The 27,166-nt window shown below is 33.1% G+C and overlaps 3 protein-coding genes across 3 annotated transcripts; 1 reads left to right on the top strand and 2 right to left on the bottom strand.

Annotated features, from left to right (window-relative positions):
* Positions 1–1,711: 1,711 nt before the first annotated feature.
* On the top strand, positions 1,712–12,524 carry LOC133206133 (uncharacterized). Its single transcript, XM_061342063.1, has 9 exons — positions 1,712–1,822; positions 2,091–4,362; positions 7,053–7,167; positions 7,867–8,019; positions 8,700–8,811; positions 9,113–9,244; positions 9,437–9,541; positions 9,748–9,927; positions 10,925–12,524. Exons 2-9 carry the CDS (start codon positions 2,147–2,149, stop codon positions 11,113–11,115), a joined length of 3,204 nt encoding a protein of 1,067 aa, XP_061198047.1. The 5' UTR covers positions 1,712–1,822; positions 2,091–2,146; the 3' UTR covers positions 11,116–12,524.
* Positions 12,525–12,839: 315 nt separating this feature from the next.
* LOC133204646 (putative tyrosinase-like protein tyr-3) lies at positions 12,840–14,512 on the bottom strand. The gene is made up of 3 exons (XM_061340399.1): positions 14,186–14,512; positions 13,935–14,050; positions 12,840–13,809 (listed from the first exon to the last, which is right to left on the bottom strand). Exons 1-3 carry the CDS (start codon positions 14,492–14,494, stop codon positions 12,840–12,842), a joined length of 1,395 nt encoding a protein of 464 aa, XP_061196383.1. The 5' UTR covers positions 14,495–14,512.
* Positions 14,513–16,240: 1,728 nt separating this feature from the next.
* LOC133206209 (translin-associated factor X-interacting protein 1-like) lies at positions 16,241–25,594 on the bottom strand. Its single transcript, XM_061342152.1, has 15 exons — positions 25,482–25,594; positions 23,587–23,689; positions 22,938–23,183; positions 22,623–22,757; positions 22,422–22,491; positions 22,061–22,331; positions 21,296–21,407; positions 21,038–21,099; positions 20,691–20,780; positions 19,893–20,055; positions 19,476–19,604; positions 18,504–18,677; positions 18,065–18,307; positions 16,958–17,064; positions 16,241–16,738 (listed from the first exon to the last, which is right to left on the bottom strand). The coding sequence occupies exons 1-15, from the start codon at positions 25,520–25,522 to the stop codon at positions 16,552–16,554; spliced, it is 2,133 nt and encodes a 710-aa protein (XP_061198136.1). The 5' UTR covers positions 25,523–25,594; the 3' UTR covers positions 16,241–16,551.
* Between the last annotated feature and the right edge of the window lie 1,572 nt (positions 25,595–27,166).

Raw genomic sequence — 27,166 nt, 5'->3', positions numbered from 1 at the left:
AATATGTATACCAGTACCAATACTTTACGTTCAGTCATTAATCTGATAGGCACATTTAGCCATACTGTAGATGATTTTTTTTTTTTTTACATGTGATACATCAGGGTTGCAAATAACATTTAAAACCATAGGGGCCAAGTGCATGATGTAGGCCCCTAACTCTACAAGTTTTACTCGCTCACATTGATATTTTGGGACATAAACATCTTATTCATATGTTTTGGTTTTTAGTAAAATATTTACCTCTTGTAATTCAATCAAATAATTCTGTTAAGACTTTCTGTCTCATTTTTTATCCAGTCTGTGTAAACAGTCAGACATTTTGACAAATAAAATTCAGATTTTTACCAGCCCCTTTCAAAGCTAACCTGGGAAGTCCTGTAGACTTGTGCATTTTGGGAACTCTGAAATTATACGGTAAGCCATAATCTGGAAGGGAGGCCTTATTGTAAGTGAACCAAAAAAGGTTTCAGGAGATGCTTATAGGAAAACGGCCACTAAATAAGATAAATAATTCATTGGAAATAATTCTATAACAGCCTCTTCAAATGGATAAACTCACCTCTTCATTTCAAAATTATTGAAAGCCTTGGATGCTTTATAATATTAGAAACATAAGTAACAGAGATTCACAACTGTTCAAAATTTTGTGAGGCCTCAAGGTCCCTATTGTTTAATTTTTTTCAAATCTTGCATAATTAAAATCCCATTAATCTTTAATATTATCAAGGTAATAAAACCTTTTAATTTATATTAACAAACTATTCAGAATGTTAGATTTTCATAAGTTTCCCTATTTAATATGACAACAAAGGAGAAACACGTGTTTCATGGTCATCAGAGATTTTGCGAAGTTGAACATTCATTTGACTTCATAAATTTGCCTATAGTTTGATTTTAATAATCAATATTTAATTTCAAAATTTAACAAATCATACCCCAAGACATAATGAAAATAATATTTATTTACCTTTAGATCAAAATACATAACCACTACAGAGTAATTTTTAGGATGTAATGCTGGGATTTTCACATAAACTTTTGTAAATATATATTAATGGCGGTAAATGTTTATATTTATGTCTTTGATAATCTATCAGTCAGTTGATCTCTATCAAAACTTAGCCAGGAACAACCTAGGTAAAGGAACTTTTGACCCTGTGATTAAAGTATATGTGACTTAATTTTCTTTTCCTTTTTTTCTTTTGGCATAGTTCAACTTCAAAGTACAAAGTTGATCAAGTGAATACTCAAGTATTTTCAACTTCTGTATTCTAAGTTTCTACTTTATAGTTTTTTAAAGTACACATGTGAGAAAACTGCATTTAAATCGCTTAATCAATCAATTTTTGAATAGCCTTTTATAAAAACATTTCGCCATATCAAGCTATATATAGCTTACCAAGAGCTACAAAGCTAGGGATTGTTATCAAAATGGAGTAATTATTTGTAAATTAACAGTCGGAAGCGCACTGTTCAAAGAAAATGTATAGCGATTTGGGAATAATTATCCAACAATATGATCTTAAACTTACAGTACCCAACATGATAAGTGATTTCTTTCAGTTTAGGAAGAGATTGCAGCTTTCACACATCACATTGTGGATAATATCTGTCAATCGCCTTTGTTACGAGAATGCTGATTGGCCCATTTTTGGGATTCCATAAAATTATGAATTCGGAACTCCTTCAAGTTATTCCACTTAGTTGTATACTCGAAACTAGAGGAGTTTAAAGTGTATTTTGATTCAATATGGCGGAAGAAAGTTGTCCCAGATGAAACAAACAGAAAAGAGTTAAATTTTTCGCACCTGAGTAACAGGTAAGGATTATAATGAATTTCTTTTCAAGCGGAAGGTTAAGAATATTTACCAGAGAAATTAGATCTATAAAAATTACATTCTATATTCCATATCTTTGGATAAGAAATCCCACCCCATTTTCTGAAAACGTCAAAGTTTGACATTTTATTATTTTTGTCATGTTTTTTTGTGGTTTTCTTTTGTATTATATTCGTTGTATCCCAACGAAGTTCTAACAATTAAATAATCATATTAGAAATGTAATATTTTAGTTTCTCCGTATTTTAGGATGATGGCGCTGATAGTAAAAGCAGGTAAAGGATTGATAGGATGTATCCCCAAATATGAGTAAAAGTAGACATGATGTTCGGAAAGAAAACAACATGCCAACAACTAATAAGAAATCTTCAGAATATACATGCCAGAATGGAGCACAGAGTCCAGTGAGTCAGCACTCCAGTGAAAATGAAAAGTCATCTCCAGATTCATCTGAAAACCAAAAAGAAAAAAATAATGGCTCAGGTCTTTACAGAGAGGGTCGAATTAATTTAGTCAATGGTAGTAGTCCCAATTTAAATGGACCTATAAATGGATTTTTGCATGAAGACACGGAAAACTCAAGATCATCTCTTGCTAATATTAGCTGCCAAGGGGAGGTCAGTGCTCTAGCTCGTCCTGAAGTAGTCGTAAACTGTAATCACTGTAGTGAATATGTCAAACCACTGCTAGTAAATGGTTTACAGAACAGGAAAAATTCACCTAAGGCAAACAGACCCAAGTCTATGTCATGGAGTCGTGTTGTCAAACAGAGACGAGATCGAAGAGAGCAAGAGAAGAAAGCAGGATCAAATTCAAAGAGAGAAAAATACATTTATCCAGAACTTGGTTCAAGTTCAGATGATTCCTGTGATTGCTTTAGCTCTCCAGATAAATTAGAATTCCATAGACATGATGTTGGATCTTCTACAGAATCTGATGGTGATGACAAGGAATACTCATCTAGAAATAGGAGCTTTCATTCTCAGCCAAATGTACCCTGCACAACAAATGAACAAGTTTGTTTCACAAATGGACATCATGAACAAGTTCAAAATATCAATTTGCCTGCTAGGTTTGAAGACATAACAATATCTGCCCCTTTAGCAGTGCCAGAAGACAGTGATGGGTCTTCCCAAAATTCTGGTTGTGATTTAAATGATAAAGAAACTGCGACAGTGACTACAGAAAATCAGACAACTGCTAATGAAAGTCAGCATGAAAACAAAACTAGTGATGATGAACAAGGTATAATAGGAGAAGACATGCTCGAAGTAGAGGAACAAGTAGAAGAAGTTTTTACACATTTATCTAGTTCAGAAAGTCTTGAAGAAATTGCAGATGAAGACAATTCCTCAGAAATCCAGGAAAACAGAGGTGATATATTGGTAGAGGAGGCAACAGCACCATCTAGTTCTGAAAGTTTAGATGAGATTGGAGACTACATAGAAACAGATTTTCCATCTCGGGCTAGTCGTCACATGTTTGCATCTAGTTCAGAACATTCTTCTACATCCAGTGAGGAAGATGAGGGTTATGGTGTGAATCAAGAAAAAGATTCTCATGATGCAGAAGCAAAAGGGACTCCCTCAAGTCCATCTCATCATAACCAAGAAAATGGAGTACACCAAGAAAATGACATCCATAGTCCACTATCTTGCCAGAACCTCCAGGAGTTCAGAAAACAAAGTATCCCTGCTGTCTCACCTGCCCCTCCATGTGATGATGTAGAAACACCTCACTCAGACTCCTTTGCTGATATTACTGCAAATTTAAGATACATGTATGACATGGAAAACCAATCATATAATAATGCACATGTCTGTAGACCCAAATATATTGCTAAAAATGGTGGAGACAGCAGTGAGAAGCCTGGCTCAGATTCTTCTTTCATGTACTCACCGGAAACTGATTTTTTGGATTCTGTTGAATCAGATGTGCCAACATCTGCAACAAGTTTGCAACCAATGTTCCGCTTCAGTCAAGATCTAGACAGTCCTAGTATTTTACACCAAAGAAATGGTGAGAGGAATTCATCGGAGTTTTGTATGTACGATCCACTGGATTATGCTTCGAATGACTTACGTGGTGCTGAAGGAGGAATGACAAATGATCTGAGCATGAGAAGACATTCATTTGAGTTTGATGATGTAGAGTGCAATATGGAGTCTTATGATCCTCATCTCTGTGTGGATGATAATGAACATTTTAACTACCTGGATACATATAAGCATGAAAAAGTCTTGCAAGCCAACTTTCAGAATTCTGAGAGCAATAGGCAAGAGAAGGTGTTTTTTAAAGCATTGGAAAAAGAAAATAGGTCTACGGCTCACTGTGATTCATCTGATGAGGAGGAAAACTTAAGTTTCCGTCTCAGACGAGAACATCTAGGTAATGTGCAGTTAGGACATTATCCTCTCGAAAATGGACATTGTATGGTACTTGAAGATTTGGAGAATCCAACACATGCTGTTAGAAATGCAGTCATCATGCCTTTACCAAATAAACTGGATGAATCCTCAGGGTAAGACCAGAGCTCCCACTGGAGCGAAAATATTTTTCGCCACTTTTCGCGATGAAAGGAATCGCATTCTTACATCTCGTCTCGACAAGTGTATACATGCTAAACACTCCACTAATAGCACTATTTCAATTTGTTTATATCACAGGCATTGTTTTAAAATTATAAAATTTAACGTTTTATCCACTTACAAAACTAATATATTAGGAATTATTTATACATTTAATTTGATACTGATATTAGCCAACTCTTGAAAGTAGATGCCCTCTTGTTCATAACATTTTTTTAGCCCTGGGAGGGGGGTTACAGACTTAGTAAGATATATGACATTTTTTTAAATTGAAAAAAAATAATGTAATTGAAAATTTTAATCATATCAACAATTTAGTGTGAAAAGAGGTAATGAAAATCAGGTTTAAAACTTGGCTTACTTTAACAGTTTGGACACTTGGTGTATGCATGTAAATTCATATAACTGAAAATAATTCAGCGTATTTGACAAAAGTATTGTATTGTTTCCAAGCCAGTATCTTTCACTCTTTGTCAGTTTATGGTATAATGAACACACTATTTTGACTTTTAAGTCTTTAATCAGGTAAAATTAGCAGCCATGCTCTGCAATTTTCGTCATGTTTTCCTACTTTCTGTTTTAAAAAACAATCTATATAGATCCAGATTTTATTGATAAAAATCTTTTATTAACTGACTTCATCTCCCAAAAACACTTTGTCTTTCCTTGTTTAATCCATCTTATATTATTTCAAGTAATTTTGTATCCCCTCACTGCTCCAGGCTAAATTAACCTAGTCAGCTGTGTGCATTCAAGTGAGACATGATTTCCTACCTGTACATTGTTTTGTAAGTTTCATGGAGTTTTCACACCCTGAATTCACACGTTTGCTTGCATTAAATAAACAAAGGGGATAATCTGTATACATTGAATAAACAAAGGAGATAGCCAGGAGTACACACACTTTTGTATGGTATATCTAAAAAAAAATATCCATTTTCGCCACTTTTGAATTTCTTTTCGCCACTTTTGGAAAAAATTCGCAATTGGCGCAAATGGCAAATCACAGCTCGAGCCCTGGGTAAGACAAATTACCAGACAGGGATGAGCACGATTACTGAAAAATGTAATCGATTAATAATCGATTACTTTGAGGAATTTTGTGTAATCGATTATTAATCAATTACACTCATTTTTGTCCTGTAATCGATTACTTTCGAAGATGTAATCAATTAATAATCGATTACTTCCAAGTTTTTATCCCTTCAAATATCAAAGCAATATTTAAATGGTACATGTTGATGTTATCCACTGAAGTTTGAATGTGTTCCTGAAGTTTCAGAGCAGATTCTTTTAAGGTTTTATTCTGGCTAACATTTTCACTAAATGCCCAATTGAGGGATTCTGTACCATGGAAAGTGGAGACATGATATGCCAAGGAATTAATTATTCCTTTCAACTTTGGATCTGAACTTCCATATTTATTGACTTGTTGCAAAAAATATTTAATATTTTATTGTGAATTACTTCATTGGAAGTATTTGGGCTGCCCGTATGTTGACAGTACACATGAAACATTCCTGTACGTGTCTTTTTCAAACAATTTCATTCTGTATTGAAATAAGTGTTTTGAGAGCTATTAATTGTTTTAATAATACTGTTTGTCTTCAATGGAATGAAAGTTAAACACTAGGTAGTTCACAGTTTACACCTCATTATCTGCAAATCAAGGTGTCTCAGTCAATTAATTAGCCAATTAAGATGAGCAAACACAGTGACACTCTCCCTCTCTTACAGACACTTATAACCTCTCACTGATATAAAAGCAACCTTACAATTTTGAATGAAAACATGAGAATGATTTTGCAAATTTTAAAGTTAGTAAAACACAAGTTTGAAGTTGTTTAAACATTTTCAGATATGAATAAGTATTTCCATCTTCTTTTTTTTTCGAGTACAATGTAGTTTATTCACCAAATTATTTATATTTAATACAACACTTAAATCTGTTTTTGCTATTTATAATTTTCTATTACAAGACAAAGTTTTTCAACATCTGAAATATGAAAAAGGACATGCAGGAAGAGGACAATGGGTCAAATGTAAAATGCACATGAAAAATCTGTATATTTTATTAATAAATGGTTGAAATACACTTCTGAATTATTTAATACTAGACCAGAAGGTCTATAATGCAAATTTTATTGAGAAAATTATTAAACTTGTGATAATAAAAGTTAGGAAATCCAAACATTACACTAGGTGGTTTATATTTGATATTTATGTGGGACTGACTGGAAAGAGTTCTCCAAAATAACATCTATTTATGTTAAAAAATAATTGAAGGTAATCGAAAAAGTAATTATAATTACATTGAAAATTTTAGCTGTAATCGATTAAATTACGATTACAAGTAATTGAAAATCTCTTCGATTACAGATTACTGTCGATTACTTGAAAAAAAGTAATCATTACAATCGATTACCATTACTCGATTACGATTACCCCATCCCTGTTACCAGATGCACTATATTCATTGATCATAACATTGTATTTATGAAATGTATTTAAAATAATCACAAAATTTAATTATATACACTACACAAATATGTAATATGGATTCATGTTTCCTTGTTTAATCTTGATTATTATGCAAATATTTCATTATCTGCTATAATTGTAGGGAGAGCTCAGAGGATCCTATCTATGAAGATATAGACAGTCTGGAGACATCTTTGTCATGCTTAGATAACCTACATGCAGTACAAGAAGAAAACTCCTGTGATAATAATTCTAAGGTGAAAAATCTAACTTGATAAAGTTTTCAACAAAGAAGGGTTTAATAGCCCAACAGAGTATATCTGGTAAAAGTACATGTAAATAAGCCACAATTTCCACTTTTTTGGCATCCTTTAAACTACTGGAATGATCTATTTGAAAAAAATCACTTAGAAAGTCATTGGACAGATGAAGTCTGCATTTAATGTTTTAAAAAGTGGAGTTTTGCATCAATTTGCTATGCATCAACTTGGTATGAAATAATGATAATATAGTGAAATGACTCAGTACCTCATTTTATAAAACCACAGGAGATGACATAAAACAAATCTGAATTGTAAACCTTGTTTTTTGTTATACGTATAGATTCAAATATTTTAAAGGAATAGAATAGAGAAAGGTATCAAAATACATGTATTTTTCCCTTGATGAACAGAAAGCTCTAATTTTTCAAATTGAGAATTGGATTTGTGAACATCTGTAGACTATTAGATCTTTATTAGGGACTCATATTTTAGAGATTAATAGGGTTAGAGATTTTTTTTTCTTTAAATGATCAAGGCAGCTCAGGTGAGCACTTGGGCCAAATCTCCTCATGATAATTTTTATTTTGTCCATTTGCACTATGTTAAGTGATTATCAAAAATAATTTATTGTTAAACGTTAAGAAGATGTTGACTGACAAAAATGAATTAAGGTTTAGTTTATGTTTGTTGTAGGTGATGTGTAAGTTTGACAGGCGACGTAGACGTGGACGTCGGCCAGTTGATGTGGAAAAGGTGATGATATGGCACGAGTACGAGGCCTACCTGCTACAGGTGAAACAGATCGGAACATCAGCGTGTGGACCTACAGCAGTGTTAACGGTTCTGGTGAGTAAATCATAAATACTGGTACACATGTACCAATACATTACACACTGAAGAGGAGGATACAGCATGTTATGTGAACTTAAAAATGGAAAAAATGGGTTGTTTTGGAGAAAAATTAAAAAAAAAATTAGTTTAATGATCTAGATTTAAGGATACGTATATATGTAAGCAAGAAATTTTGCTTCTAGAAGATTACCAAAGGAAACTAGAGATCGCTTCACTGCCTTGATACTTAAGTGTATGTACATGTATATTTGAATGGATGTATATTACGGATAGATGGATAGATAAAGCGTATTTGAATTTTTTTGTTTTCAAATATTGCTGTGAACTACATGTATGGGAAGAAATATGCAAAACATATTAAAATAAAAAAAAACAACACAAACTGAATCATGTCAAGCAAATTATAAGTGTTTGCTGGAGATTTCTTTTCCGTGCTTTTCTGTGAAAAGACATTTAGTAATTTCTTGAATTCTTTTGAAACATCAATTGCTTTGAGCACATCATGTTGTTAAATAGATTTTATTGAATATTTTATTCTATGGAAAATTTCGAAAAAGTCCTAAATTTGTCAAAAATACGTAGAAATGTATAAAGTGGAACTCTTCAAAAGGAGGTAAAAAAAATTGAGTTATTCATTACTAAGGTGAGAGTTCTTTTCAACCTTTCATTTACAGAAAGCCTTTGATTATCAAGTTGATAAGGAGGAAGTTAGTAAAAAGATTGTTACCAACACCAGAATGGAAACAGCTCCTATCAGCTACTATTTGTTTTCTAGATCTGTGGCAGGTAAAATCATTTACATGTATAAGTGTCTTTCAAGATTCTGCTATGAAAGTAATTAATTGACAATAACAAGATATAAATTGAAAGTACATTGAGATTATTATTAACAAAATCTGTTGACTTTAAAGTATGTGTACACTTTTATACTTCTTGTTTGATTTAAGCAATCTTCAAGTAAACAAATAAATAATGGAATAGAAAATCAGACTAAGGAGAAAAAGTTGCATGTATTTTGCTTCAGTAGAGATGTTTTAAGAAATGAAATAGAAGTTGAATTATTTATTTTTATTTGTAATATTTTTAGGTACAACTGCACTACAGTTGATTGATGGTGTTCACAATCTGACAAGGGGTACCATACAGGGTCGATTTTTCCACTTTTTTCCAGCCAGGAAAGTGGAACTCCTCAAGTGGCTGGGAGGTTGGATAAAGAAAGGTAATGTGAAATTTATATTGTCGCCATCATGCCACTCAATTTTAAGCAATTTAATTAGAAATTTGCTTGTATGTGTAATTGTAAGTACTAAACTGAAAAAAAAACAACTACAAAAATGTTGATCATACTTCACATCATACATGAACATGCATGAAGATCTCTGTATAAATATCCATACTTAATTTCTATTAGGTGCTGTTCCCATAGCAACATTGAATTTACAGAGGGGAGTGAAACCTGGTTGGACCATTCCTGATGCCTGGCATCACCAGATGATTTACGGTGTCAGCTCCAAAGGTACAAAAGGTTTAGAGATAGAATCTCTTAGCTGTTTCTCAGCAAACCAGTTATATAAAAATTTATACATGTATTATATCAGATTTTTCATTTTAAATATTACTTACATGTTCCTTTGCAAATGCACTTTACTATTTTTAGAAAACAGCATTCATTTCTTTTCTAAAAAAAAAATTGATTTCAGAGCATTTTTACTCTTTTTTTAGGTGTGTATTTGACAAATCCATTAGAAATAGTTTCTGAAGAGACGATTATGGAACAGCTAACAAGTGACTCCATCCTCTTAATTCGACGGCAAGATGTGGTCAATAGATTCCGTGACTGGTCACCACTAAATGATCTTATTACCAAGATTGACAAGAGATGGAATGAAATGAATGTTTTAGGTACTTATTGATTTGAATTTAAAATGTTCTGCTTGGTTGCGGGGATAACGGTTGCAACATTGCAGAAAAAATATATAGCCCTCGGAAGCAATATCCCTGCATTAACAAACTAAGAATTATATTTATGCCCCCCTCGAAGGGAGGGCATATTGCTTTGCTGCTGTTTGTCTGTCTGTCAGTCCACCAACAGTTGCCTTTCATTTTCTTCGCAGAGGTTGCACATATTAAAATGAAATTTGGTATACAGATTTATCATAAGAATATCTAGATCAACTTCTGTTTTGGGTACAATAGAGCAATTTTTGACAGAGTTATGCCCCTTGGACTTAGAAAAATTCCAATTATTTGCAGTTTTCGTTCATTTTCTTCACAGAGGTTGCAAATATTGAAATGAAATTTGGTGTACAGATTTATCAGAAGTATATCTAGGTGAAGTTATGTTTTGGGTACAATAGAGCAATTTTTGACAGAGTTATGCACCTTGGACATAGAAAAATTCCAATTATTTGCAGTTTCCGCTCATTTTCTTTGCAGAGATTGCACATATTGATATGAAATTTGGTATACAGATTTATCATAAAAATATTTAGTTCATATTCTGTTTTGGGTACAATCGAGCAATTTTTGACAGAGCTATGCCCCTTGGACTTATAAAAATTCCAATTATTGGGGGGGGGGGGGGGGGGGGGCATAAGTGTTTCACAAACATCTTTGTTAAATAAGCATAGATTATTTGTATAAAATGGGTGAAAGTACATAACATAATGGAAGAGTTAAATTCTTTAAAAATCTATTGGATGGATTTTAAAAGAAAAACAGTCCTGAATAGTATATTTTTAAAGGCTATCGCTTTTCACAAGAAATAAAGGAGAAAATATCCAGTGGATGTAAATACATGTATAAATGTAACTTCAACATGATATTATGACATGGTCACTTTAAGAGTATAATTTGTCAATATACTAATGGTGTCCTTATTCAATTATAATTATTCTAGGTCAGGTAGTGAATGTGTTGCGAGAGGCCTGTACTGCCATGTACCAACAGCCCACCCATTACCGTGCCCAGCTGACTTCTCACATCGCAATCCCAGCAGCCTACAAGGCAGGCATCACACTGTTTGTACGTCAGAATACAGAGGTGGCTCAAGAGCTTTTCAGTGCACCAGAACTAGAGTACAAGGACTAGGCATGCTCCCTCACCTTTGACCCCTCTTGTGTCATCACCTTGCTAACTTGGTGCTTCTCAGCATTATTTTCAGGTGGCTTCAGTCTTTCCATATTATTTCTTGAAATTGATGTGTAAAAGTGCTTTTTCTGAAATGTTTTATATTAAAACACTTTTACAACATGTGCAAATTAACTTCCTCAGACTTGCACTGGGTTGTATGTAGACTAAATTACATGTATGTATCTTTGGGGTAGTTTGATGATGTAATTTAATGATGTCAGATATGGATATACATGTAAATTAAGATACCATCAGTAAACATACAATGTAAGTCTAACATTTTTATTGTTCATATGTATTCAGTCTAATGGAAGGCCACAGATTGAGCAATGTCATTGTATACACACTTACGTCTTACATTGTTTTCCATGTTTTTATTTTGTTTTGAATTTACAACAACTGTTAAGTTAATTTTATTGTCATATATTTCATTAAGGAAGTATGTTTTAACAGTTTTACTTGTGAAGATGATTGAATTCCATATACATGTATTTAACAATTGTACATGATCTTTTTGTTCTTTTAAAATTGCTTGTTGAATGAAAATCCTATCGATGTTATGTGAATTAGGTTTCACTGTACATTTCATTAAAGTAATAAAAAAAAAATTCCACTGACAATACGGAGGAATAATGAATAATGGTTGGTTTGGGGCTTTAAGTCTGTAATTGATATATTTTATTTTGTACTCCTTAGGTTCTGATATATCAATTTCATATATAAAAAGCTCCTCTACCTTATAAAAAAGGGGTATTTCAATAGGGCGCTGATAAAAAAAAAAACAACAAAATTGAATATAACTACTAACGGTCTTGTAAAGTACTGAAATTTTCACGCAAATTGCTGCTAGACAGTAACTATATGTAGTAATTTTTTGTTGAAAGGTCTGCTATCCTAACATACTCATCAAAAGTTCATGATACATTTTAACCTGTTGATGATTAAAAAAAAGTATTTAAGCAATAAGATGATTTATATGTAAAGTATTAAATAAAATAAATATTATTTTGACTGAGGAACCGGTTATATGAGTGTAGCTTGTTGAAGTACACACAGTTGTGGAATTTTTTTATTCTACATATAAAAAGAGTCCACAGTTGTGGAATTTTTTTATTCTACATATAAAAAGAGTCCATTATTTTTTAATCCAATCTAATCCTGTTACAGAAATATGTAGTTTTCTACTTATTAGGTTGTTTGTGGTATGTAATTTTTTTTTTCTTTTCCATCCATATTTTCCAAAGTTTCAGACATAAGTAAAATGAGTGCATAATAAGATTATGTATTTGTATTTCTAATTATACTTACATGTATTTATGATCAATCATGTACCTGCCAATGCAAAAAATAAATCATGCTAGACTTGATCTGTGGTTTATGGTTTCCTAGAACCCCGACAATATGACTTAATAATGGGATGAAATTTTCATATTTGCAATTTAGAGAAAAAGCATGTTCATGTACTGGTACAAAGTACTTGTAGATTGGGTAAAAACAGGCAAACATTGATATCTCAATGTATTCATCCAACAGGTGACTGAAAACTGAGAGATATGTGACGGTTAGAGAAAATGAAATTCAGGTTCCAATTCACAGTAGAGTTGGGAATGTAGAATCCCTGGTTTTGTATAGACTGGTGTTTGAGATGTCAAAATTTAACAATTTCACTGATTGACTGGACTTCAAGTTGATTTCAAATGTTGTGTGTATATTTCTTTGGCTTTTTGAATAGCACTGTGTTCTATGTCTGGGAATAAATGCAGATATAAGGTATCACTATACAAATCCATTTGATTTCCATCATTGTATAGAGAGAAATTATCATAGATTTGGCTGAGATGATTGCTCTGTAAAAAGGTTTGTCTGTAAAGATTATTTGATTTAAATGTAGAAGAGCTGATGAATTTTGTTTCTGGTTTAGCCTCAACTGAATCTTTGATTTTATCAATGTCTTTATATTCCAGCATTTCATCTATTGTTTTAGATACACATCTCTCAATTGAAAGGCCACACTTCAAAAACTTAGATCCACATGCATTTGTAGAATTATTTCCACATGAAGGTTGAAGATGCATAATATTTTCATTCCAAATGTTGCTAATTCCATCAATCACCATAATGTTTCCTAATCCCATTGGAGCAAATGGGGCATGGTTCCTCCTACCATAGAATTCTGGGTAATCTTTTGTGGGGTCAATGCCCTTTGACCTCTGGTGTATTCGAAAATCTTCCCACACTTTGTCAACAAAGCTATGAAGGACATAGAAAACTGGATCAAATGCACCTATTTCTATCTTCCTCATCAGTCCACCAACCCAAACATGAACATTATTATGTAGCTGTTCAAGATTTTTGCTTGACTTTGTGTCAGGATAACTGATATTTCCAAGGTACTCTTCCTCTAGGATGTTTTTCAGATCATTAGCACTCATGAGATGCCTGAGGGAAGACACTTGACGATGTAGCAGGCCAAAACCAAACTGAGTGTCCCAGTTTCTGAAGGGTCCAGTTTTAACTTGTCCATTTCCATTACCAAGAAATAAGTGGGACCAAATCACAGACTGTGACGGGTGGGGGAGGGGCTGATCTAAGGTGCAGTCCCAGTAAGGTAAAGTTACTGTTCGAATCTTCTGTCTCAAGGCATTCTCAAATCTGAAATTACAAAATCTTAGGAAATTGCAAACATGAAGGTTCACACCATTTATGGACATAAAGCAATGATTTTTTTATATGTTAAAAAATGATGTGGTAATAAGCATGTAAATAAATTCGCTTACAATAATAGGAAGACCCTGTGCCAGCCTAGGAATCCAGGTCCTCCATGAGCGGCTGTGTTACTGGAGGATCTGGAATGAATATTGGCCAGCAGGTCATACTTATTCAGGCTCACCGTCTGCAGAAAATTTAAAAAGCAATGAATTAACATTTTGACTCTGACATCTTTGAAAGTTTAAGGTCATTTTCATTCCAACAAGACAGACACAGCAAGTGATGACAAGTGGCAGAGTTTAATTTGTATGGTACTCACAGAGTCATTCTTCAGCATATTTATGGCAGTATGGAAGTTATTCCTCTCCTCCTCAGTCAGAAGACGATATTCCTTCCTCACTCTTGTCTCGCCTTGCTCTGGCAGCGTGAACAGAGAGTTCAGCCATGTGACATCTGCCTCTGTCAGGGGAAACTCAAACCTAGGATCTGAGGTAGCAAACATGGACTCGTCATGGATGTCAAAATCCAATGGCTGTTCAAACTCGACAAATTCTACCTTCACTGAGCCATTAATATTGACTGGATTGATGAACACACCTTGACCAAGAATTTGTGTTGCTATTTCCATTAGAAATAGACACAGTAGCTAAAAAAACAGTAAGAATTAAAACACTTTAATACAATTCAATCTTAATCCTTTACTTCTTTATAAATTATATAAAGACTGTGCACTTGCACCATTTTTAGCACTTTTATTGTTAGCTAATAGATAATAGATCTTAATTTATGTACTCACCTTACACTTGAATATATGTTTGTATAAAAATAATACAATCTAATCAATTTATGCTAGCTAGTTCATGTTGGGGAAATTGTGTTGAGACTTAAAAACTGTGCCAATTTTTGATTGCGTGTATGAATCTGTCTACTGAATATAGCTATGGTAGCAGTTGACTTTAAAATTTAAATTTCAGATTTTTAAAGAGGTATGCCACAACAAAATATTTTATGTATAGTATGCATTAATTGACAGCAAATTTCAAGGTCCATAATGTCTTATTTGCAACTAAAAAACAGCTTTTCCATTTTCTATGAAAACATACAAAAAAAAGTTCATATAAAATAATTAAGATCTTATATTGGCCCCTTAACATTGAAAATTTGAAATGGTATCTCACAAAAGATACTTTATACATCCAAAAAATAATTTTTGGTGTGGCATACACCCTTAAATATTTTCTACATACCATGTTCTCTTTTATCTATATATTCACATGTTCTTAATTCAACTGCACATAAATATAGATATTACTCATCATCAGGATCACACAAGATGTTTACTATAACTAGTGCTAGTATATACCTTGTTTGTACATGTACTATGTGAATTCAGTTTAGCTCTTTAGCCCTTGGCTATATCACAGGTATTTTCTTGATGGTTAAGAGGTTATGTGATGTAACATTATCTTATGTAAAGTTTTTCTTTAGCTCCACTCAACAGAATGCTTCATTTTTAGTAGCTGAATTTCAATTATATACTTGTATTTGATGTTTACATATAGGATATCTGTTTCATTAAAGAACCTGAGCCTGAGTCTTAGTCCTCTCAATTCTTTCCTTTCCCATAAAAAAAAAATTGCAAGATTGCTTCTTCTCTGCCAGATCTTTCTGGCAGGCCAGAAAAACACCTTGGGCCCGTTTTACAAAAGAACTTACGACTAAGATCAAAAACTTCAGTTGATTGTAAAATTTTGCAAAATTGATGATTCTGTTTGAAATATGTAGCATAAAAATATCTTGTTAAATTCATTTTAGAAAGATTAAAACCATTTTCAAATAAATGTAAAATAGAAAGCAATAAGCAGAATCAAATTTTGGTCTTTGTCGTACAAGTTCTTTTGTAAAAGGGGCCTTGAATGTATTTACTTCACTGGATGTTAAACGTTTATACAAAATGGAGTCAATTACTATTCATTAAAATATTGGATAGACAGAGTTGATTTCCCTTCTGTAGTGTATTTTAGGTTATATATATGTTTTGCTCCAAACTTTACCCATATAAGATCTCCCAACATTTACCTCAATGTTTATGAAAAGAGGGGTTGTCATGGACACCTATGTAACACATTCAACATTGTTTTTTCTACATGTTGAAAAGGCTCAAGAAGTTGCAATTGATTTGCAAGTGTACCATTCATATTTTTAAAAAAAATTAAAATTGGGAATAAATGGACAAGGGCATTTTTTTTTCCATGAAGGAACTAATAGTTTAGTACAGCAAGTTTCATTCCAAACTACATACCAATAATCCTCTTTAGTACAGATTTACATGTAAATTGGATATCAAGACTTAGTAGAGTATTATTAATTGTTTTATTTCCATACATATAGATGTATACTAGACATACAGTACATGTTAATGTACTTCATTGAAAAATAAGGTATCACAGACCAGGGTACAGAAATGTTCTATCGTCACAACTTCACACATTAAAAATACATTAACAATGCATACATGTACATATACTCAGCATATGTACGTAAAATAAATATGTACTATCCAGTTAAAATGTTATCACAGAAATAGCTTATGATCCCTTAAGTCTGCATTGTCTCCTCTCATTCTCCCTTTCATTCAAATCACCAGATACACTCATTTAAACCCAGGATCACTAAGAATTGACTCTATGATCGTGGAACATGGCAGTTTTGTAGCCTCTCAATGGCTCGAGAAAGTTCAATGCCTTCAGCACTAGGTACATTTTCTGGGATCGTCTCAAACACCCAGGCCAAAATCTTCAGTAATTGGGGAGTGTCCAAGTTTGGAGCCGCCCCCATGATCAGCTGTTTCATTTCATCAACTTCTACTTTGCTGTGAAGTAATGTTGTAATTATTAAAAAATCAGTGATGAAGAGTTGCAGTGTTGAATTACATGTATTGATATAAAATTCATGATATAGTTTATAATGACTAAATAGAGACATATGCTATAATTAATGTGATTTTTGCTTGGAATTCTATTGAACATAAAGCCAAATGTAAATTATGTAGTAATTATTTTTAAAAATTCTAAAATAATAGAAAACTTACGTGCTCTCTCCTAGCTTCTGTTTAACTTCCTCTCCAAAATTTATTCTGTCTTGTTTTATCCATTTTAGAACTTCATCAAGGAAAGGCCCAAACCTGCCCTCGTCATCCTGAAGTAGACATTAAAAATTGTACAGGTTGATAAAACTCGTATGAAACACATCAGAAATCAGAACTTATTCATAACAATTTGAAAACATTTTAATAAAAAATTTCATAAAAAAAATTAATTTCTTATCAGAAATTTTAAACTGCATTAACTGGCAAGATTGGAAATATCCAGTTTACTTCATTTCCATCCATGTATCAGTCAAATTGTTTGATGATAAACAATGCAATGGGAAGGAAGGGGGTTGGGTTATGGCTCAGAGAGGACATTTGAGATTCTTCTACTTAGATTATTAAAGATTAATCCAGAAAAACAATATATATATTTTTTAATACTTTTTCTCAAAAAAAAAATGATGTTGCATTTCTTCTGTAAAACTGGTTACAGCGAAGTCCTAGGAATCTGTGGATTTACTTCATTATATATCCATAATGTTATATATGTATAACAAAATCTTTATGTATACATGTATATAGCAAATTCGCAATATACATATTTTCCTTAAAATGTGACTAACAATTACGTTCAGAGTACATGTATTAAATACAATTTAAACTAATCTTTATAAATTCTTTGTTAATCTTCAACTATTGTTAAAGGAATTGTTAAGAATTTTGCCAGGGATCCCTGAAAAATTTGCTATAACAGTAAGTTCACTATATCCATGCTTGCACTAAATGAGTTTTACTGTATATGCACCTGAGAATAGGTGAGTGAATTGTAATTCACTTCCAAAACTATCATTTCAATCGAAAGTTTTCTTGGAGGTTCCCCCTGAATTGTACGCCCAATTCATTGTTTTGACTGTAACAGAGGGAACTGATGAAAGGTACATTTTCCAATCTTCCCAGTTAATGTTCAGTGGTCTTATAGTTAAGTGAAAAAAAAAATTCAACCCACATTTAAAGAATCTAATATATCAAGTTAACAGAGTAAATAATTGCTTTCTATTAAAAAAAAAAAAATCAAAACTAACAGACAATCATAATAGTTATATTAACCTCTTTGAACATTTCTTTGTAGTCAATATCTTCTGTATTCTGAGCATCCAGTTCCAGCTCAGCAGCCTTGATGAGTGCTGCCATGGACTCCTCATCCACAGCTGGAAGCACTGTCCGGATTCCAGTTCTCAGTTCATCCTTTGTGATCTTTCCAGGATTTCCTTTTTCTACATCAATGGACGTCAGCTGATTTAAAAGCTGTTCTATTTTGGCCATCTGATCATGGTAAATTTCTTCATCAATCTGAAAAAAGTGTTTGGTTTGTTTTTGAATGACTTCTAATGAATCCATGTGAGAAGGCTCTAAACAGGAAATGTCAATTCAGTAAAATAACAGAGTAACATGTTAAATTAATAGCTCTGAAGCAAATGATGTATCAGAACCCCAAAAGTGAAAGACATAAATAATGGTCCAAAGAACAAAACATTTGTTTTCTTACATTGTCTTCCAGAATTCCCCAAAACATTCCGACAAGATCATCACTGGCATATTTTTGACAGGCATCATGAAGGTTATATCCCCATTCTACCTTCATCTGCTCCATTGCAAATCGTCTACTGAGGTATATATCCAGGAAGTCAGCCATGGTATCCCTCCTCTCCCCATCACCTTTCTGTTGAAAAAATTTATAGAAGATGAAAAAAGGTTATCACTTCCTCAGTTTTTTAACAAACCAAATTTTAGTTTTTTAATCTAGAAAAAAGACATATTAGAGAGGTTGAGATTTTAAACTTGTACGCGTACGTGTACGTGTGCACAAATTTTGACGTACACGTTTTTCATGATTTGTCTGTTGAGATTTAATGACGTGTAACATGAACGTTTAGACTGTAATCGGTGTCTCTGTAACTTCAACTATTTAGTAGTTTTGTGACATTAGTTTGACTTTAGTTAGTGAACAAAACATGGATAAAATAAGTGTTCATGAAACTTAACATCCTAAATAATTAACAACAATAACAGTTTCAAACATAAATTGACTAGTTTTTATTGAAAAAGCTACAAGTTTACACCTACGTGTAGATGCCTTTTTACAAGTTGTAGGAACGTGAAGAAAACTTATCAACACCAAATCTGATGACGTAATACGCAAGAAATTTAGGGAATTCCCCCACTAGACGTACCCGTACACGTACACGTATGAAATCTCAACCTCTCTATTGTACACCTTTTTTTCATGTGGGACTAATTTACAACATGTACAAGGTCACTAATTTTCCAGGAAATTTGTCACAGCATACTTAAAGAGCATTTAAGACATACAAAGACAATCCAAGAAATCTGCATAGTTTTCTAGAGGCTGATTGAATGGAAAACATGGCCCAATGGAGTTTTTACCCATAGGAAAGTATGTTTACATTACTCTAGAATTTTCCTGTAAAACATGACTGAATAGTACTATTGTACATACAGATGCATCATGGGCAGCTTTCTCCCTCCAGATGTCTCGAATGAGGAGAAGACAATCTCTTTTTCCAAGACGACGATTCCTCACAGGACCATCATATCTTAGGTATTTTGGAACTGATGGCCCAGTTCCCTAAAAAACAAACATTTCAGTAAAATTCTAGTAAATGCAAATTGAAAAAAAAGTTCAATTGTTTTTTTAAAATCAGTAAAAATCCTTCAAGCAATTTTCTTCTCCTGACTACAAGTTATGTCTATGAAATCTTAATTACCTCTAATTACTTACTTAAAGAATCATACTTCATAACTTTTGAAAAATATTTTTTAAAGCAAAATTTAGATAATTAAAATTTTTTATTCATATCTAGATTAACTTTCAAACCCATTTCCTCCAGGTTTTTGTATAAAAATTGTGCAGTACCTGTCCATCAAAGTACTCAGCCCCTCCCGAGTCCACAGGTCCGCCTGCTTGGACTTCTGCCAACAAAACGTCCACAAGTTCATTGGAGGACTTGCCATCAGAGAGTTCCTTCCATCGCACAACACCTCCAGATATGAAATCAGCACATTTCTCCCAGTCAGGTCTGAGGAATATAAAAGATTTCAAGCAACTGCTACTATCTGTAAAATTTTTGTTCTTTGTTGTTTCCAACAAAATGTACTATAAATCACAAATTTGGGAGAACTTCATTTTTTGTATGATCCTCTAGACATAAAACCTCATTATTTCACTCTTAAGGAGAAATAACTTTGTTATTCTAAAACTTTTGTTAAATTAAGTGCTACATGTATTTTCTGAAGTAATGAAAGTAATGCAATACATAAGTGATTTACAATACTTTAGGGTAAAACATCTCCCTATTGCAATTTGTCTGAAAACATTTTGTTAAATTAGCCCTGTTCTGATATTGCCAAATGAGGATGAAGGTAGACAACTGAAATAAAACATGGGTTTAAGTTCCCCTATATAAACAGCTTTTTACATTTACCCAGTAGTTCTAATTTACCAAAGATTGTACTTTTAAATCTGATGAACACATATTTCTTTTTAGATACCTGTTATTTACAAACTAACAGTTTTGATTGTTTCGGTATATATGTACTAAATAATAATTTACAGTAGGATAAAAGTTCATGTACATTGATACAATTTATAAAATTTCACCTCTCACCTTCACAAAACACAACTACAACTGATACTTTATCAATATAGAATTACCTTGGAGTGGATGCCCTCTTCATTTGTTCTAATTCTACATAGAATTCATCTCTCTGTTTTGTTACTTGTTTCTGAATATCCAGAAGTGTACTACAAGAAAATTACACAGGTATCGGTGAGGGAAAAGTTGTCGGCAGCTCATATCTTGTAGGACTTTATAAACGGTAAAACTCATCAAAATAAAATTTGTTGCAGTTAATCAACGCTGAAAATGGTTATTAATTTACATGTATGTATATTCTTCAAGAAGCGAAAAATTCACAGATTTTTTAGAAATCTGAGGGGGAAAAAACGATATGTACATGCTTATCAAAATTTCACAGAATCTCTTTTTAAATACTACTTACTCATGTTCTGCTTTCAATTTATCAAAATCATCCTTCAGTGTGTCATTGGATTCAACCAATTTCTGAAAGAAAAACATGATCTGGTCAGTAAAACCTTCTAATCAAGAAATTTAAAATATTAGACAAATGTTCTGGATTAACTGATAAAAACTTGTTTTCTATCACAAACTTTTGTGATACTTAGCAAATACCATATTTATTACTACTAGTATTACAAATTCTACTAATACATACATGCAACAGAAATTGACAACTTACGTTATATTTAGCCTCTAAATTCTCAAAGTCTCTTCTTGGAATGACATCATAGTAGTTTGTTATCATGTCATTCAGACGTTTTGTGGCATTCTTTTCATCTTCTCTGGCTTGTCTGAAATTTAGAAAAAAAAAAGTTTACCAGTTGGAATATGCATAAGAATTTCTTTCATAAATAAACATAAATTATTAATCAGTGATCTACAGATAAACAATATCAACAATAAACCTATAAACAAATACACGCATAACAAGTATATACAGTTTTATTCATTGATAGAAAATAATAATTTATTGGATACATGTTAAATGAATTACTGATTTATGGAACTGATTTTGACTGTCTCTGGAGATTCATTATGTGTGTGATTCACTTATTCCAAAATTTTGAAACCTCTGCCTAATAATTCAGACTGATGTTCTCCTTAAAAAGAAGTTATATTGATCTGTGGAAGTATGTGCAGTACCCAGGTTATGACCCTTTACATGTGCACAAAGTTATATTGATCCATGGCAGTATGTGCAGTACCCAGGTTATGTCCCTTTACATGTGCACAAAGTTATATTAATCCATGGAAGTATGTGCAATACCCAGGTTATATCCCTTTACATGTGCACAAATCCCCCTCCCCTGGAGTCCTCAAGTTTGAAATACCCAAATACATGTATGTATCAATTAACAAGACTGATACTCAGATAGTGGCACAGATAGCTGTATTCAGTGAATAAATCTCTTTATGACTGGGATTGTTTATTGAGTGATTTTACCTGAGAGCTATTTTGAGGGTAACTGGGTCATCTTGAGCCTCCATTTCAGCTGCCTCTTTAGAAGCCATTAAATCATCCTTCTGGTCTCTCATGTCATTCATTTCTTGTAATAATAATTTTTTAGAGTCTAATTCATCTCTGTAATTTTTGTAAGTTTCCGCTAAATCATCTTCCAGCTTTTTCACTTCTGCTACCAGATCTAACCGCTCATTCTGCATGTTTTGGATTTTCTCTAGCAATCTCTTGTTTTCAGCTTTCAAATCCTTTATCTCTGAATGAAGAATTTGAAATTTTAAACACAGCACAAAATAAGGCTAACACTTTTAAACTTAACTAATTTAGCATAAAGTCTGTACTTTACCTTGCTTCTCTTCTTCTCTTATGGCCATTATTTTCTGATCACACTGTTCTGATACTGTCACTAACATTTGCTACAAAATTCAAATATCAGTAAATATCATGTCTGTATAATCTCCATTTGAAAATCAGCTATGTACTCCAAACTGTGGATAAATTCAGAGGGTACATTTGTAATCAATAAATAAAACCTGTGTTTGTGTACCTTTAATGGTTCCAGTTCTCTTATGACCTGTCTCTGATATGCCAGCATCATTTCATACTCATTTTTTATTGCTGATAAGAGAGGCTTGTAAGTTTTAAAGTCCTCAATCAAGTATTCAAAAACCTCTCTGTGTGCCTGTAAAAATAATAAAGAATCCATTGAATTAATTTTTACATTTAAAAATTGTACATTTTCTTTTTAAATTTTTTTTACATTTTATTCACCCCTTTTCATGATTTCTTTGCATTTCAGTACTACAACAGTTACTGTCTAATACTATAACTATATGATTTCCTAACTACAAGATAAAATCACCTGTAGTCTGAGTTCATTAGCATTAACATCTGTGACTCCCAAGGCCCGTAACTCTTTTTTCAAGTAACTCTCCAGTTGTTCCAGAAATCTGGGTTTGGGGATCATTTTGGGTTTCCCCATAGCCTCTTCATCATAGAGAATGAGACTTTTAGATTTGGACAACATCAAAGTTGTGGAACCCCCTGCTTGGCCACTGGCGTGAGCTGGCCATGTGTCCACATCTCCTGATCTTGTGTCAACATAAGGCTGTAAGGGAAACAAAATCATGTCACTATTAGTGATTATTTAAACACACTTTTTTTCACGGGGTCAAAATTCCACGGAAACACAATTTCTGTTTAATCCCTGGGTAGAAAATTACACGGATTTCTTAGATAGCCACTATATGCCCTAAATGTACTTTTAAGTACACTGGGATAAATTTTCGCAGAAAATATGTGACCGCGCCCATAGTGTAAATTAATGCCACACAGAAAAAATTACTTCTACATTCTCTTTGGTGTAGTTACATGTATAACATTCAAATTCAGTATACAATACATTAACAGTTTTTCGAAAAAGGAGCACTTTAAAAACTGGTGCTTATGAAAGGACAGTAAGAAATATGCTGATTTTATAATGTGCATACTAATCAAATAAATGATCTCACCCTTAAAGTTTTAGGATTTGGTAAGGGATATGATTTATCCTCAATCTTGTATGAAGGTCCTGTTAGTCCTTCAAATTGCTGACCAGCTCTTGGAGAAATATTCCTGAAAAAAATTAATTAATTAATTATGATAATTATATTTAACACAAGCACCAGGAATATATAGAAATCACAAGCAACTGTTATTAATTATTATTACTACTAATAATGAGCGCAGCAAGCAGCACAAAGTGCCACTCGCACTGCAAACTCTAACGACAATGCCTGGGTAAGGAGAAAATTCGGACTTTGCTCATTGATCCAAATGAATTTTTTCCGCAGTAACATCAAAACCCACAATGCAACTCAAATGCATCTCGCTGCTTACCATGTTCTTGGGGTAGCAACAAAAGTCCACAAATAATAATCTCACTTTGTTTTAATAAATATTTCAGAGATAAATGGTAAATTAAACATTCTTTGTTGAAATTTGCCATTTTCAGATTTTGTTATGGTAATGTTACTAATATCCAAAATCATTTGACATCACAGTCTAGACGTACCAAATGTCTCGTGCTGTTTGAAGAGGTGGATCTAACTTAAAACTGAATAGATATCCAGTAATACACACATGTGCTCGTCCTAACGGTCGCACCGTCGACATGTTAAACATACAATTATTTAAACATCCTGTATGTTTAAATTCAAAAAGAATAATATGGACTGCAAATTTGAGAGTGAAGCTATATTAATACCAATAATATTAATGTGTTTTAGCCTAAATCATGTTGCAAGCATCCATTGATTACCAGATTACTGCATATATCTTTACTGATTCATTAAGAATGGTTATCTTCCTAAACATAAAAAAAAGCAAGCGGCGCAAAGCGCAGCTCGTCACTGCCAGCTCTAACGACAACGCCTGGGCGAAGAGAAAATTCAGACTACGTAACTGCACATTCATTCAACAGAATTTTTTTCCGCAGTAACTTTGGACCCACAATGCATCGCTTATTTAAGTACGTTCTCGCAAGAATGACAACAAAAGTTCAACAAAAAATAAACTGGTCTTGATTTAATGGATATATTGTCGATAAATAGTATATAAAAAGTTCTTAATTAAAACATGCTAGCGTTCAGACTTTGGTTTGGTAATGCAACTTACATATGACGTCCTGTGATGTCAGAGTCTATACGTACAATATGTCACGTGCGGTTTGAAGAAATGGGTCTAAATACAGTTTATAAAAGTATCTGCGCTTGCCCTTGATAGAATGTTCTATCATTAAATGATAAATGTCCTACGGACCCGATTTAACGATAGAATGCATTCCGTGTATTGTCTATGTAGCAAAGAAAATACGGGAGATAACTCTAACTCAGTGCATTTACTATGAAAAATCCCAAGAGTTCCGAATGTCAACTTGGTGTGTAAATTTGAAACGAGAAAAAAACGTTGATGAAAAAGGGTTGAATTCTTCCATTATATGGATTAAATTTTTAGATGAAAGGTATTTACAGTCTCAAAAAGGTTTGTTATGATTAATTTGACTGCTATTTTCAATGCAACTTCATTAATTTTCTCCAAAATCGTTTCGGAGCGATTCTGCAATTTTCTGCTACATTACGGGTATATGGGAGGCATTCTAACTGTGGTGAGGGCCTGTCCCGAGACACAGTTAGATTATTCTAACTACGCTCGCCCTAACGGTCACACCGTCAACATATTATTTTTCCAACAGCAGTTTGTGCAAGTTTCATCAGAGGGTCACACTGAGCATTCCATTCTGTGTCTTCATTGCAAACATTGGGCCAAACTAAATTGTTAAACTAATTAAAGCTGTAAAGCCCTATTTAGGACAATAACTCTCACAAAGGATTGGCGTATTTAAATTGATTTCGCATTCTGTGCGTACCTTTCAATAGGAGGAAGTATGGCTACCATTCGCCCTTCCATTTTTGGAGTTCGATGTGTATTCTTCTGGCAAAATATATCTAACCAAGTTCAGCCATTGTACAGTAAAAATGGCGCCGTAGTCAAGGCAACAATAAGCTAAGTACCGATTTCTGATACCAGAAAAATAAACAAATGTATATTGTTACCTTTTAATCGGAAAACATATTTTAAACTCTTCTTTACTTTAAACTTGATAAATTTATCAACTGGATAAAATTAACATTACGAGCATGTCGTAAATTGTTGATGTTGAGGTACTACTTCATTTCGAACCCTTACTGTTTCGGTCCATATGCATTGAAAACAAGAGGCCCATGGGACAGAATGCTCAGTCACCTAAGTCTTGTCATTCTTTAGAAAATGACTTATTCCTAAATATTTTAACCCACTAAATGTAGCCCAACCATGGGCCATTTCAGTGGCGAATTCAGGGGGGTTGGGGGGTCGGGACACCCCCACCCCCCTCCCAGCGCTCAAAGTTTTGAGGGAGGGTTACTTGACCAAACTTGAATCCTCATAACATAGTGACACTGAAGATATTGTACTTTTAAAAGAGAATTACTCTTTAAGATTGTTTTTTTATGTATTATGTAAAACTCTAATCCCATACTTTTGCCCCCACCCACAAGGGCAATAATATTTGAACAACCTTGAATCCACGCCACAGACTACACACTTCTAAATACTAGTATACCTTCAGAAATCTAAAATCGACACCTTGAAAAGCTATTTATTATAAGCTTAGAATAGTCACGATTTAATGACAGGTGAGTGAGGAGTTCAAAAGGTAAAAAATTTCAGTACCCAAAGGAAGGTTTGGTCACATGGAATACAAATGTGAAATATAAAAGCCTAGCACCAACGGTTCAATAGTTATGGTCAAGGTTAAAGTTCGGTAAAATTTTGTATAATTTAAGCAGGTCAAACTCCAGGGTCAAGGTCAAGTATTACCCAATGAAAAGTCTTATCACAAGAAGAACAAGCCCTAGGTCAAATCATTCAAAAGTTATGGGCAAGGATAAAGTTTTTTCGGAAAAACAGACAAACGCTCAGATTACACGTGTCCAGACGTTTCCTTGGGTACCAACATTTTTTACCTTTCGACCTTGACCTTGGAGTTTTGAAAAAACTTAACTTTTGATTGGTGAGGCTAGGACTTTCATATATTACGTGTGTATTCTTTGTGACAAGACCTTTCTTTGGGTACCAACATTTTTGACCTCATGTCCTTAAAAGTAACCTATATTTGAAAAAAAAAACCCAGTAATCTTGCCTATAACTTTCGAACAATTGCTGCTAGGGCTTTCATATTACATATGCATTTCTTGTGATAAAACCTTTCCTTTTGTACCATTATTTTTTGTCTTCTGATATTGACATTGGATTGGAGTATGACATTTTTGGAAAACTTAAACTTTGGAAATATATTTTCTGAATATTTGGTACTATGGTTATTATATTTCACGTGTATTTTCCTTATGACAAGACCTTTCTTTGGGTATCAACATTTGTGAACTCTTAACCTACATTTGAAAAACTTTAACCTTGGTTTTGAGCTGCCATACGGGGGCATCAGTGCTTCACATACACCTCTTTTTAACTTTGTTTTGTTTTTATTTCAATAGAATATCCCCGAAGCATTTG

The sequence above is a fragment of the Saccostrea echinata genome, unplaced genomic scaffold (genome assembly GCF_033153115.1).
Source record: "Saccostrea echinata isolate AGI-Se365-2 ecotype Australia unplaced genomic scaffold, CSIRO_AGI_Sech_v1 ptg000054l, whole genome shotgun sequence".
Taxonomy (NCBI): domain Eukaryota; kingdom Metazoa; phylum Mollusca; class Bivalvia; order Ostreida; family Ostreidae; genus Saccostrea; species Saccostrea echinata.
This window is presented reverse-complemented; position numbering and strand designations above follow the sequence as displayed.

Coding starts and splice junctions, on each gene's coding strand:
- LOC133206133 (XM_061342063.1), top strand. CDS start 2,147: ATGAGTAAAAGTAGACATGATGTTCGGAAAGAAAACAACATGCCAACA. Junction 8,020..8,699: donor CAGCAGTGTTAACGGTTCTG/GTGAGTAAATCA, acceptor TTTCATTTACAG/AAAGCCTTTGATTATCAAGT. Junction 9,245..9,436: donor GGGAGGTTGGATAAAGAAAG/GTAATGTGAAAT, acceptor AATTTCTATTAG/GTGCTGTTCCCATAGCAACA.
- LOC133204646 (XM_061340399.1), bottom strand. CDS start 14,494: ATGGAAATAGCAACACAAATTCTTGGTCAAGGTGTGTTCATCAATCCA. Junction 14,051..14,185: donor ATATGCTGAAGAATGACTCT/GTGAGTACCATA, acceptor AATTTTCTGCAG/ACGGTGAGCCTGAATAAGTA. Junction 13,810..13,934: donor CACAGGGTCTTCCTATTATT/GTAAGCGAATTT, acceptor TTGTAATTTCAG/ATTTGAGAATGCCTTGAGAC.
- LOC133206209 (XM_061342152.1), bottom strand. CDS start 25,522: ATGGAAGGGCGAATGGTAGCCATACTTCCTCCTATTGAAAG. Junction 23,690..25,481: donor ATACTTCCTCCTATTGAAAG/GTACGCACAGAA, acceptor AATTTTTTTCAG/GAATATTTCTCCAAGAGCTG. Junction 23,184..23,586: donor CAAATCCTAAAACTTTAAGG/GTGAGATCATTT, acceptor TTTCCCTTACAG/CCTTATGTTGACACAAGATC.